This window comes from Frankliniella occidentalis, unplaced genomic scaffold (genome assembly GCF_000697945.3).
Source record: "Frankliniella occidentalis isolate FOCC.00 unplaced genomic scaffold, Focc_3.1 Scaffold69, whole genome shotgun sequence".
Lineage (NCBI taxonomy): Eukaryota > Metazoa > Arthropoda > Insecta > Thysanoptera > Thripidae > Frankliniella > Frankliniella occidentalis.
The window spans coordinates 1012163-1022894 of NW_026267199.1; the positions used below are offsets into that span (position 1 = coordinate 1012163).

At 47.9% G+C, this 10732-nt stretch overlaps 1 protein-coding gene across 7 annotated transcripts in view; it reads left to right on the plus strand.

The window, feature by feature from the left end:
- LOC113203957 (uncharacterized) overlaps nucleotides 1-10732 on the plus strand; it is a 50562-nt gene that overhangs the window by 22559 nt on the left and 17271 nt on the right. For 2 of the 7 annotated variants that reach the window (XM_026418922.2, XM_026418926.2), the window contains exons 3-9: nucleotides 1838-2150; nucleotides 2609-2752; nucleotides 2826-3031; nucleotides 3203-3490; nucleotides 4911-5045; nucleotides 5612-5761; nucleotides 5976-6191. In XM_026418922.2, the coding sequence (XP_026274707.1) occupies nucleotides 1838-2150; nucleotides 2609-2752; nucleotides 2826-3031; nucleotides 3203-3490; nucleotides 4911-5045; nucleotides 5612-5761; nucleotides 5976-6191 (1452 nt within the window). Of the gene's footprint in view, nucleotides 1-1837; nucleotides 2151-2608; nucleotides 2753-2825; nucleotides 3032-3202; nucleotides 3491-4910; nucleotides 5046-5611; nucleotides 5762-5975; nucleotides 6192-8821; nucleotides 9042-9119; nucleotides 9296-9386; nucleotides 9610-9727; nucleotides 10727-10732 lie in introns of those variants that run through there. The other 5 variants (XM_026418924.2, XM_026418930.2, XM_026418923.2 and 2 more) reach the window with 5 other exon arrangements.

The following is a 10732-nucleotide window of genomic DNA, read 5'->3' on the forward strand; positions in this document are numbered from 1 at the left end:
ATCGCAGCCCACCCGTTTCTCCCTCCGCTTTGCTCACCCCCAACTTTTCTAATATGATTTCTGCGCCCTCGTTGTTTGTCTGTTACTGTTTGGCCTCGGCCTTGAGGCTTCTTTGGCGTCCTGGCCGCCGCCACTGGAAGCTGGGAAGGCGTGCGGCGGAGGGAAAATAAAAAGCGGTGGGAACCGAATTGGGGAACACGATATTGACAGCAGCAGCGGAGTCAGCGGCATCAGGGGGGATCAGAGATGGGGCGGAGCGGGCGCGCTTTGCATAAGGCACTGAGAATAGGGAGAGCGAAAACAATTCTCCCTGTTCGAAGGTTTATATAATCTAGTGACTTACTATGCACGCACCGTTACCTTAGAATTATCTTTCCGACTACTGTTCGAATGTAGCACCACCATCCTGTGTTTTTTTGGCACCTCTGTTCTGGCTCAAGCGTTCTTTTTTTATGTTCTGATGTAACTTTAGCGAAAGGCTACAAAGCCGACTTTTGTCGAGCTGCCTTGTCCATCGTTAGTGGTGCTGGCAGCGGTGAGAAAAACGCGGAAGGAGTCCGGGGGGCTCAGTTGCTCTGGCTAGACCTCCGCCCTCCACCCTCAAGGTTTGCTCTATAGCTCCTGTGCAACCAGCCTCCATCTCTACTCTCTTCGTCTCTCTCTCTCTCTCTCTCTCCCTCCCTCTCTCTCTCTCTCTCTCTCCCTCTCTCTCTCTCCCTCTCTCTCTGTCTCTCTGTCTACCCCCAACCCTTTTCTCTCTTCTCCTATATCTCTCCAGCGTATTTGTGGCAGTCGTGTTGTTTGAGAGAGACTCGGACACGATACTGAATGGGTGGGTAGCAGCGGGAGGAGATTGTGAGGGGGTGGCCGGAGGGGGAGTAGGGTTAGTGTTAAAAGGAGGAAGGGCGCTCGCGAGGGGCTGTCCACGTGGCGGCTCAGCGCCGCTTACCCCATCGGAGCTCGGCTGTTGCCGCTGGGAGACCATCCGACCATCCGCCCCTCCTCCGCCTACCCCTACTCTCTCTCCTGGGCTAACGCGACCAGCGATTCACATTCGCGACTCTCGGCATCCCTATACTGATGCGAGGGCCGAACGCAAAATAAAACCCGAACCAAAGTGGAAAAAATATAGTTACATTGTAAGAACATTTAGATAGACATAACCTCAGACATAACAAAAATGAGAAATTAAAAATATAGTTTGGTTCACTGGAAAAACAATGGTGCTATCAATGCCCTTTTAGAGGCGTTTGTGAAATTGCCGAGGTGGTAACTACTTGCGTAATAGTCTGTACACCTAATTCAAACCGATAAACCAAGTGTGCAACTGCTCAACACTTGTAAGTGTGCAACTGCCAGTTGAATACTTGCAAGTGTGCAACTGCCAGTTGAATACTTCCAAGTGTTCAAATCCGAAGTAGTACACTTGTTTGCCTCGGTAGTTGTGCACGTGTAAGTTTGCAACTGCTCTGTTGAACACTTTCCTTAGATCGGACACTTACTTTGGGCGAAGTGTTCAACAGAGGAGTTGCACACTTACACGTGCACGATTACCGGCTAGAAGTAGAAGTGTACTAATACGGAGTTGAACTCTTGCAAGCATTCAGCTCGCAGTTAGTTGGTTGCAGTCTCACAAGTGTTGAACAGTTTCTCACTTAATTAATCAGTGCAATTAGTTAATATGTTACTTTTGTTTTTCTAGTGTTGGCCGCTAAATTATAGTTTCGAATTATGTTTCGAACTCGTGCAAAAGGAACCAAAATAGAAGTGGCCGGGCCGGTAGCCATGGAGGTTGAGGAGACAGTGCTCATCGAACCCTCTCTTCTCTCTGTTCCAGACGGAGAGCGAGTGCTCATGCGGCGAGGAGAACACCCGGCTGACCCGGGGCGACGGCCAGTATGGCGACGGCGACCCCACCTCCCCGGGGGAGGACGAGCTGTCGCTGTGCGACTACCACGACCTGCCACCGCCGCCCGACGGCGGCTACGGCTGGGTCATCGTCTTCGCCTCCTTCATGTGCAACATGATCGTGGACGGCATCGCGTACACGTTCGGCATCTTCCTCGACCGATTCGTTGAGGTGTTCGGCGAGGGCAAGGGGAAGACGTCCTTCGTCGGCTCGCTCCTGTCGGGCGTGTACCTCAGCGCTGGTAAGCACGAGCAGCCTGCGTGTATCTAGCATAATGAAAAGCAAGAACCAAAACTGTACAGGGTGGCCCATCGGTGGTATTCTTTCTTCTGGTTTATACTGAACCGGATGCAGGCGTGCGTGCGGGCGGGCGGGCTTGGGGGCGTGTATGTAACCCCTGAAGTACAGTATAACCAGAAGATATGCCACCCTGCAGTACTCGCTGAGCTAACTGTTGTGAACGTAAATGAAGACTTCCAGGTGTAGTGGACGTATAACTTTATTGGCTCTAGATGGATGCTATACAGCCAAGGGCCAAGTCGAGACTGACTTCCCAGGTAGCGAACATCAAACATGTAAACATTATCATGGCAGAGTGGGGGGTACAAGCAGGGCTACCAGCCTAAACTAGTGTTTGCAAATCACAGTCACAACACCAACCGTACGCTGGTTGTGTGTACTCACCACTATGCTTTCCAGGGCCCGTGGTCAGCGCGCTCACCAACAAGTATGGGTGCCGGGCGGTCTGCATCGCGGGGAGCATCATCAGCTGCGCTGCCTTCGCGCTCAGCACGCTCTCTCCAAACGTGAACGTGCTCATGATAACCTACGGCGTTCTGGGAGGTAAGTGAATGCCAGAGAGGTACTCGATCGCTTGATGGTGGTTGGGCAAGTCTGATCCCCGCCCACTCCCCAGGTCTGGGCTTTGGCCTCATCTACCTGCCGGCCGTGGTGTGCGTCGGCTACTACTTCGAGACCAAGCGCTCGCTCGCCACGGGTATCGCCGTGTGCGGCTCGGGCTTCGGCACGTTCGTGTTCGCTCCGCTCGCCACCATGCTGGTGCGCGAGTACGACTGGTGGGGTGCCAACCTCATCCTCGCCGGTCTCATCCTCAATTGCGCGGTGAGTACGCGAGGTGGGCCGAAGGGGCTTGCACCGATTTTATTTTTTTTGGAGGGTGTCCACTACAATGATATTTTGAAGGAAGTTTGCCCCTTGGGTGGACGCTGCCCGCCGAGCACGGCTGCGCCCGACTGGATGCTGGCTCTGACTGCAGTTTGTATGTTCTGACAGCTGTTCGGCGCCCTCATGAGGCCGCTGGAGTTCCCTAAGGGCCCCGGCGTGAAGCCGCTGCTGCAGCGGATGGCCGAGGAGAAGCGCTTCCAGATGGAGCGCGGGTCCATCGGGGGCTCGTACTTTGTGGTGCAGCTGCCTGACGGCTCCATGGAGAAGCGTCTAAAGATGCCCATCAACATCGACCCAGGCGTGCACTCGTCCTTCAACCTGGACCAGCTCGTGCCGGGCACCCCGGTCAACCCACTGCCCACTGTACCCACCCTCCCAACCATCACGGAGGCCAAGGTACGTCCTGCGCTATCGTCGCCACTCCACCATCACCAACACGCACACATGCACACGCGTGCACATTAACACCTCCAACGCGCGCGTGGAGAAATAAATTGCAGAAAAATTACCAGCACAAGTATATTTGCATTGTGTGCTGGTTTCCTCAAGTGTGTTGCACGTTTATTTTTGTTTTACTGTATTCGCATTGTTGCGCCGTTGCGTGTGCAAGTACAGTAGGTAATTGCTGCAGCTCTGTTGAAAAGGCGTAAAATAACTTGTCTGCTGTAGGGTTGATATCAGCCTACTCAGGAAGCCCACGTGCGGTGATAAAAAGGGGGGGGGGGTGCTGCGAAAGGGATCCATAAACGCCCGGAAAGCAGAACACAAATTATGATCTGTTACGACTAGTTCGCGGCACTAAAATGCGCCAATAATGTAAAGCATCGACGTACTCTTCCCCATAACGCGGGCTTCGCTTTGAGCCGCGCTCGCTCTGCCCCCCCGCGCACACCGATCTAAATCCGGCACGTTCATACTCTTGTGCGGACTGTACCCGAGTTGGCAGGCGCTCAGCGCTACTCAGAGCTCGTTGACGAAATGATAGCCAGGTAAATTTCGTAAGTGGCTTTTGACATTGCTGTAAGGTAGCTTAGGAAGCAGGCTCGGCGAACAGGCATTTTGCGGCAACCCAATCCACTGATGAAAATACTTTAAAGGAAATAGTTCAGCTGCTGTAAATGTAAATTGCTTTTTCACAGTGGCACACACTCTGTCAAGTTAATGTTATTGGGAAAGTCATAATTCCCTTCACAACTACTCCACTTTTTTCACAAAACGCTCTTTATGACCTGAGACTACACCACTCCGGAAGTAAGTGATTAGTGTTCAGCTATCATTACTGTGCAGGAACTGTTTACGTGTGCGTTTGTCTACTTTGTGACTCACTGCAATCATTTGACCTACTAACACCATTTCCATTAACCTTACTGAAGGACCATTCTGGAAATTTTGAAGCAATTTACTAATACATACCCGTTTATTATTTTAATAAATATGAGCTAAGTAAAAAAAAAAAAAAACACTAATTTGTGTACTGCATTGACAAGGAATTATTTTTTTAAAGTTGATTCCAATCAGTAAAACATAGTGCCATTTATTTAACTATCACTGATGCCTGCTATTACTTATTTAGAAAGTAGAAAAGCTCAAAACTAGTTAAATGAAATTCAAAGTAAAGACTTGAGGATTCAAAATGGTCTGTTAGTATCGTAAATTCCTTGTAGAAACGCCAAGTAAGCTGTTCGTAACTTGTATTCCCATAGCCTCCTTTGCGTCCCGAGTACCTCGTATCCCTCTTCCTCCTTAAGGCCTTCACGGGTCCTCCAGTCCTATCAAGCAGCCCTTCTGCACGTCGTATCGCCCCTTCCCGTTGTAGGTTCAGGAAGTCAAAGATGCGGCCAACTCCAACGGGGCGGACATGCGGCCACCGGAAGTACCACGAGGCCGGAAGAAGAGCCGGGTCGAGGACCTCAAGGAGGAAGACGAATTGCTACGCAGGGACCTAATCAAGGTACTGCCGCGAGGGGGAAAAAATTGATAGAAAGAGGCAATAAGTTCACACCCCTTCTCGATGGAATGTCCACTTGCATTGATTTTCGAGCTTCCTGATTCCTTAAAACTGTTCTTTGGGAACCTCATCATCGCTTATCCATCACCAATTTCTTTTCCTACGTCAACTAAAAGTAATATACAGTAAAAATCCAAAAAACCTTGAACAATAGAAAAGGAGGCAAAGCAAAAGTGTGATATCTTCATAACCATGAATTTATTAGATGTGCTTCATTTGTTTTTTGCTATATCGTGTTTAGTCACTAGAATAGCCTTGCATGAGAGTTTTCGTTGTAGTCGCTTCTGTCATTTGTCCCTGTTTTTTCTTCCTCTGGGTCCTGAACATTTATGTAAGTAGCTCGTCGAAGAACAAAGAAAGCAATTAGTTGCCTTTTAAAGGCAGATTTCTGTACATTCTCTGCTCTGCATCAATGCAAAGACAACGTTTGCAACATGGGCTTAAGAGTATAGTATTAAAAGTACTCCAAATCTACTGGTTAACATTGATGTCTTGTGCTACTGTGACAGCAGGAGCGAGAGCACGACAGAAGAGTGTCCACCCCGGAGGCACCTAACCCCGCTGCGTTGCAGCAAGAGCAGATGAGCCACGGAGTTGTGCCCCCTAAGTCCGTCATCCCTAGGAACGCATCGCAGCCTGCCTTCTCTACTCACGTCCAAGTAAGTAATAGATACAGTCGAATACAAATCTTTAAAAATTCACTAACTTTTTTTGGTTGATTTTACAAGCACTGTTATAAAATTTGTGAAAGCAAATGACAGTTTGATACATAGTAATTATAAAAAGAAAAACATCGAAATTCCTACCGGTTCAAATGGAGACCCCCATCCCCGTTCTTCTTAATTTAACATGGTAAACATTCCACATTTTCAGGGGCTTCCAAAGAATGGATCTGTTCCGTTCTTCGACCGGATCCGCAAAACGTCTACTGGGGAAAGGTTCCGACCGACGCTGGCCGCTATCTCCAACTCAAGGCCCACGATGACGTCCAACGGTGATGTACGCAAGTCGCTCCACCTTCGCCTGTCCAAGTCCTCGCTTGCGGGTCGCTCTAACAACAACGCCGATGACATGTGGTCTCGGACCGACGTGAGTGTGTGGACATGCTTGTGGGGGCCGCCTGCCGATGCACTCCGGATCTACACGATCTACTCCTCCACCTCATCAGTTCACAAAATAGATAGCAAGGAAATTAAACATCATCTTTTCTCATTATGCCAGGTGGCTGGTTAACTCCACCCACTTTTGTTGTCATAATGTCCGCCTAGCGGGCTGGTTGCCTATCGTCGCTGATCAGGGCGCTGTGGACCCGAGTAAATATGCGAAGCCACTATAAAAGTGGGCGGGATTAATCAGGTACCTGGCACTTCCAAAAGAAAAAGACAAACTAACAGTGAATAATGGTCGCAAATCAATTGTGATTTATTAACTTTAAATCTAAAATGAAATTATTCCTGCTTTTGTGAACGATTCGTTTAGCTGCTCACTGGAAGAATAAGCCCACACTTAATGGGTTTTCACTGTTATTCAAACACAGTGACGTCACATTAAATCAAGTGGAGTGTACCACATTGCTGAGAATATCATGTCACTTCCTTTACAACGTGACTTTCATTGCCTTGCTGTGTCCTCACAGGCAGTACGCATGGCATATGTGTAGCTTTGCCACGTTATAACGAATGTGACACAATATTCTGACCAATGTGACACAAGTCATAGTCGTTCTAATGTGACGCACAGTGTTTGAATAACAGTGGTATTAGACTTTGGCTGTCAGTTTGAAAACGCTGAGAAGTCAATTGACAAAGGACGCAAGACGTCTTTGTCCTCGTCTCAGGTTTGTCATTGTGGCTCCAATGCACTACGCGCCACACTTTCTCCCCCTGCTCAACGTGCCAATCTGGTCTTGTCTATTTGTTCTGTATGGATGGAGGTCTGTTTTCTGTCTGTGGTTCTCTTTACAGCGTTTTCTTCGCTTCGAAATAAAGTGTATGATGCGTAAATGCGTGAAGGAAGGGAATAAGCAGTGTTCTTGGTTTAATCTCATAACGAAGTTTGGCAAAATAATGCATGCAAAGAGTTCATAAAAAGTTTTTTTAATTAATTAAAGCAAAGGACAAAGCTGTGATATAGCTTGCTTTTCTTCCAAGGGCGCCATCTGCTTGATTGTTTATGTCTGACGAGGGTTGCAAGAGGGATTCCCAGTTCCTACCCTACTAAGGAAATCCCTTCATTTCTTGTACAGATTGTGCGAATCGGGATACAGTAGAAAAGTTTTCTAATGAGTAGTAAAGCGCTCATGATTTGATCTTATTTGGACGAGTCCTTGATTTTTAATTCGAGATAGATTTGCATTGGTTTTGGTTACCAGAATTTCTGACCATGAACCCGCTTCTTCATTTATAAGTAGTGTACACAATGTGTTGCACAACTGTTTAAATTGTGAAGAGGTTTGTGCAAAATATATTTGCGCAAGCAACGCATCTAAAAATTAAACCTAGAAATAATTTGAACCCTCCTCACATCTCTGTGCTGCTCTCTCTTTCTCTCTCGCCTACTCTTTTCCCTTTTCTCCAAGAGCACTGCAACCGCGGAAATCAGTCGAAACTTTACGAAGCTACGTTTGAAAGTTCGATCGCATTAAATCGTCGTTGTGCTTCGTGTCGCCGTAATGTCCGGATAGTCTGTCCTCGTCTTATTCATAGCATGTCGTGCACGTCTGGAATATGGGGAAGTCTCGGAATGAGCGCGGAATGCATTAGCCTGTCGTAAGATCGTGCAAAAAAGCAAAACAAATCAAAAACGTCACGCCGATGCTGCACTTTCCTTGACCGAGGTAAGACTAAATTTTAACTTTTATACAGTAAGACAGTCTTTAGACGTGTGGTCTATAGTATTCCCCGAAATAGATTTATTATTATTTTTTTGAGGTGTCGCCTGATCGTTCCAACTTTCCTGATTTTTATATGTAGTATTTTTGAAGCTTTTTTTCTTTTTCTGTTTTGCTTTTATATATTTTGGCGTCAAACATAATATGATAATTGCTTCTAGGGGGGTTGAATTTCCTTTAATTATGCTGTGAGTGTGTGTGTGTGTTTGAAAAGAAAGTTACAGTGGTTTTCTAATCTTTACACCTAGCAAATGCTTTTTTCTTATTTTTTCTCGACCCCGTATCAATGGGTTTTCTGTAGACATTCTCTTTATCTTTATAGCTTTAAAATCGTTTACTTTTAGTCCTTTCCACCCTGTGAGCTTGCAACGTTTGCGACCAGGGGGTAAAAACTATGCTTCGCACTGAGCTCCTCTTCACACTGCACTCGGCACGATCCATGCCTTTGGGTTAGATTGCATTTGTTGCATGCTCCATACAGAAGGAGGCCACGGTTGTCAATAAAGTCATTTTGGGGTCATAAACGTCCATCTGATGTCCCAGATGATGTCACCCGTGCACAATTAATAACTAGGAAGTCATTTTGATATGTATCTTTGTGATGTGTTCGTGACCTCCTTGCCTATTCACCTCAGGCAATGCCAAGATATTTACCTCGTGGTTCTCGTTTAAGGCCTGGGGCTGCACGCCTCTCATTTCATTCGGGGACGCACCCTATGAGCTAGCATGGGCATGCTCTTTACCCGAGGACTTTAACAACTATCACACAATCATATTACGACTGTCCTAAACGCTCGTGTGCTCTGACGCTGCTGCTTTTCTCCAACAGCTCTCCGACAGCGTGAGCATGATGACGGCCTCCAGGATCAGCATGAAGATCGCGCGGGACCGCAAGGAGATGGTGAGACCCCTGGCGCGAAAGGATATTTTCTATTCGGGATCCATCACCAACTTGCCCGAGTACCAAAGCCAGAAGTCTCTTGCCAATTACCGCCAGAGCGTTGTTTCATTGCCGAGAATGGCGGTGGAGGCTGGAGAGGCACCTCCTCGTAAGTAGCCATTCATTCATTCATTAATTTGTTCAATTTGCGTTTTTGTACATCTTTTGCTCTTTGTTTCTCCTTTAGCCGAGTGCTGCCCGTGCTTTACCATTCCTCTCTCGGTTAAGCTTGCCCTCTCTCAGCTCCTCGACTTTTCTCTTCTGTCTAATCCCGTTTTCCTCGCTATCGGGTTCAGCAACTTCTTTGGTTTCGCCGCTCTCTACATACCCTTTATGTACCTCGTGCCTGCAGCTTCAGCAGAGGTTTGGATTGAAGAAAAAAAAAAGAAAAGCATATTAAAGTACGCAAATTACAGAAGAGCAAATTAAAATTAACTGACAATATGTTGTGTAGGGTGTTCCCGTGGACACGGCCTCCCTGCTGATCTCGGTTATCGGCATCGTGAACACAGCTAGCCGTGTGGCCTGCGGGTGGCTGGCTGACCAGCCAAAGGTTGACTCTTTGCTGCTGAACAACGTGTGTCTGCTGTTGTGTGGGCTAACTACCGGTGCAGTACCTTTCGCCCACGACATCTACTCCTTCATGGTCATTGCCGTGGTGTTTGCCGTCGCCATCTGTAAGTCTTGTGAGACATGCGCGGGCTGACGAGGGGAGCCGCCCGCAGAACAAGACAATGACAACACGCGTAAGTAAAGTAAAGTGAACATTCTAACGGTGATGCCGTCCTCCCGCAGCTGGCTACATCTCGCTCACGTCCATCATCCTGGTGGACCTGTTGGGTTTGGACAAGCTAACCAACGCCTTCGGGCTGCTCATCCTGTTCCGTGGGGTGGCCGCTACCCTGGGCACGCCAATGGCCGGCACATTATACGACGCGACGGGCACGTACGCAGTGCCCTTCTTTGCGGCTGGCGGGATGTTCGTCGTGGCCTCGCTGCTGTCCTTTACCGTGCCGATGCTGCGCCGCTGCCAGCCGCCGCCCACCGCCGCCGGCGATCTTTACGCCGACGACTACCTCGGCCCCATCGCGGAGGAGGATGACGATGAGGAGGGAGGCATTCAGATGAGCGCAACGACCAAAGACGTGGAGGCCGGGAAATAGACCGCCCTGCGCCACCGGTGTGTGCCGGCCCCGCCCGGCGGAAGGTTTCAGGATATGGGAACTGTCGCAGAGACATTGCGTTGAAGTGTACCTGACTTTGAGCAAGCTTAGGGTGCGTTAGGTGCTGGAACTTTTATATCAGTGAAGCAGTCATCGATCTGCAAACGTAACCTACGCATCCGAAGTTGTTCGTTCACCTAACTTCTTTCGCTTGGTTCCCTTTTCTGAATACCACCAGTATTTTGCGTCTTATTTTTTTTCTCACGTCTAATATTGATTTGTATATAGTTGAATCATGACTTTAAGCGGGTGTACTTTTTACCTGATACGACTTTATTGTCCATAAGCAGCGAAGCCACTACTTGCCATATCTGGAAAGTATTAGAGTGCTGCTCCTAGTAACTAATCTTGAACCACAACTGAGGTAGCATCTCTTGTCCCTTTGGACCTATTTTGGTACCCACCTTTGTTACTTTGTCGATAAGAGTCTATTTTCTTAAGAAGTGTGCCGTTTTAAGCTATCGTTAAAAAGTGGAATGAAACATTATTCATGTCCCGTTTCCCTGCAATCTAAACACGATTGCCAATACTGTTTATTTTTGTGTACTTGTTATTGTAATTAAGAATTTGAGTAATA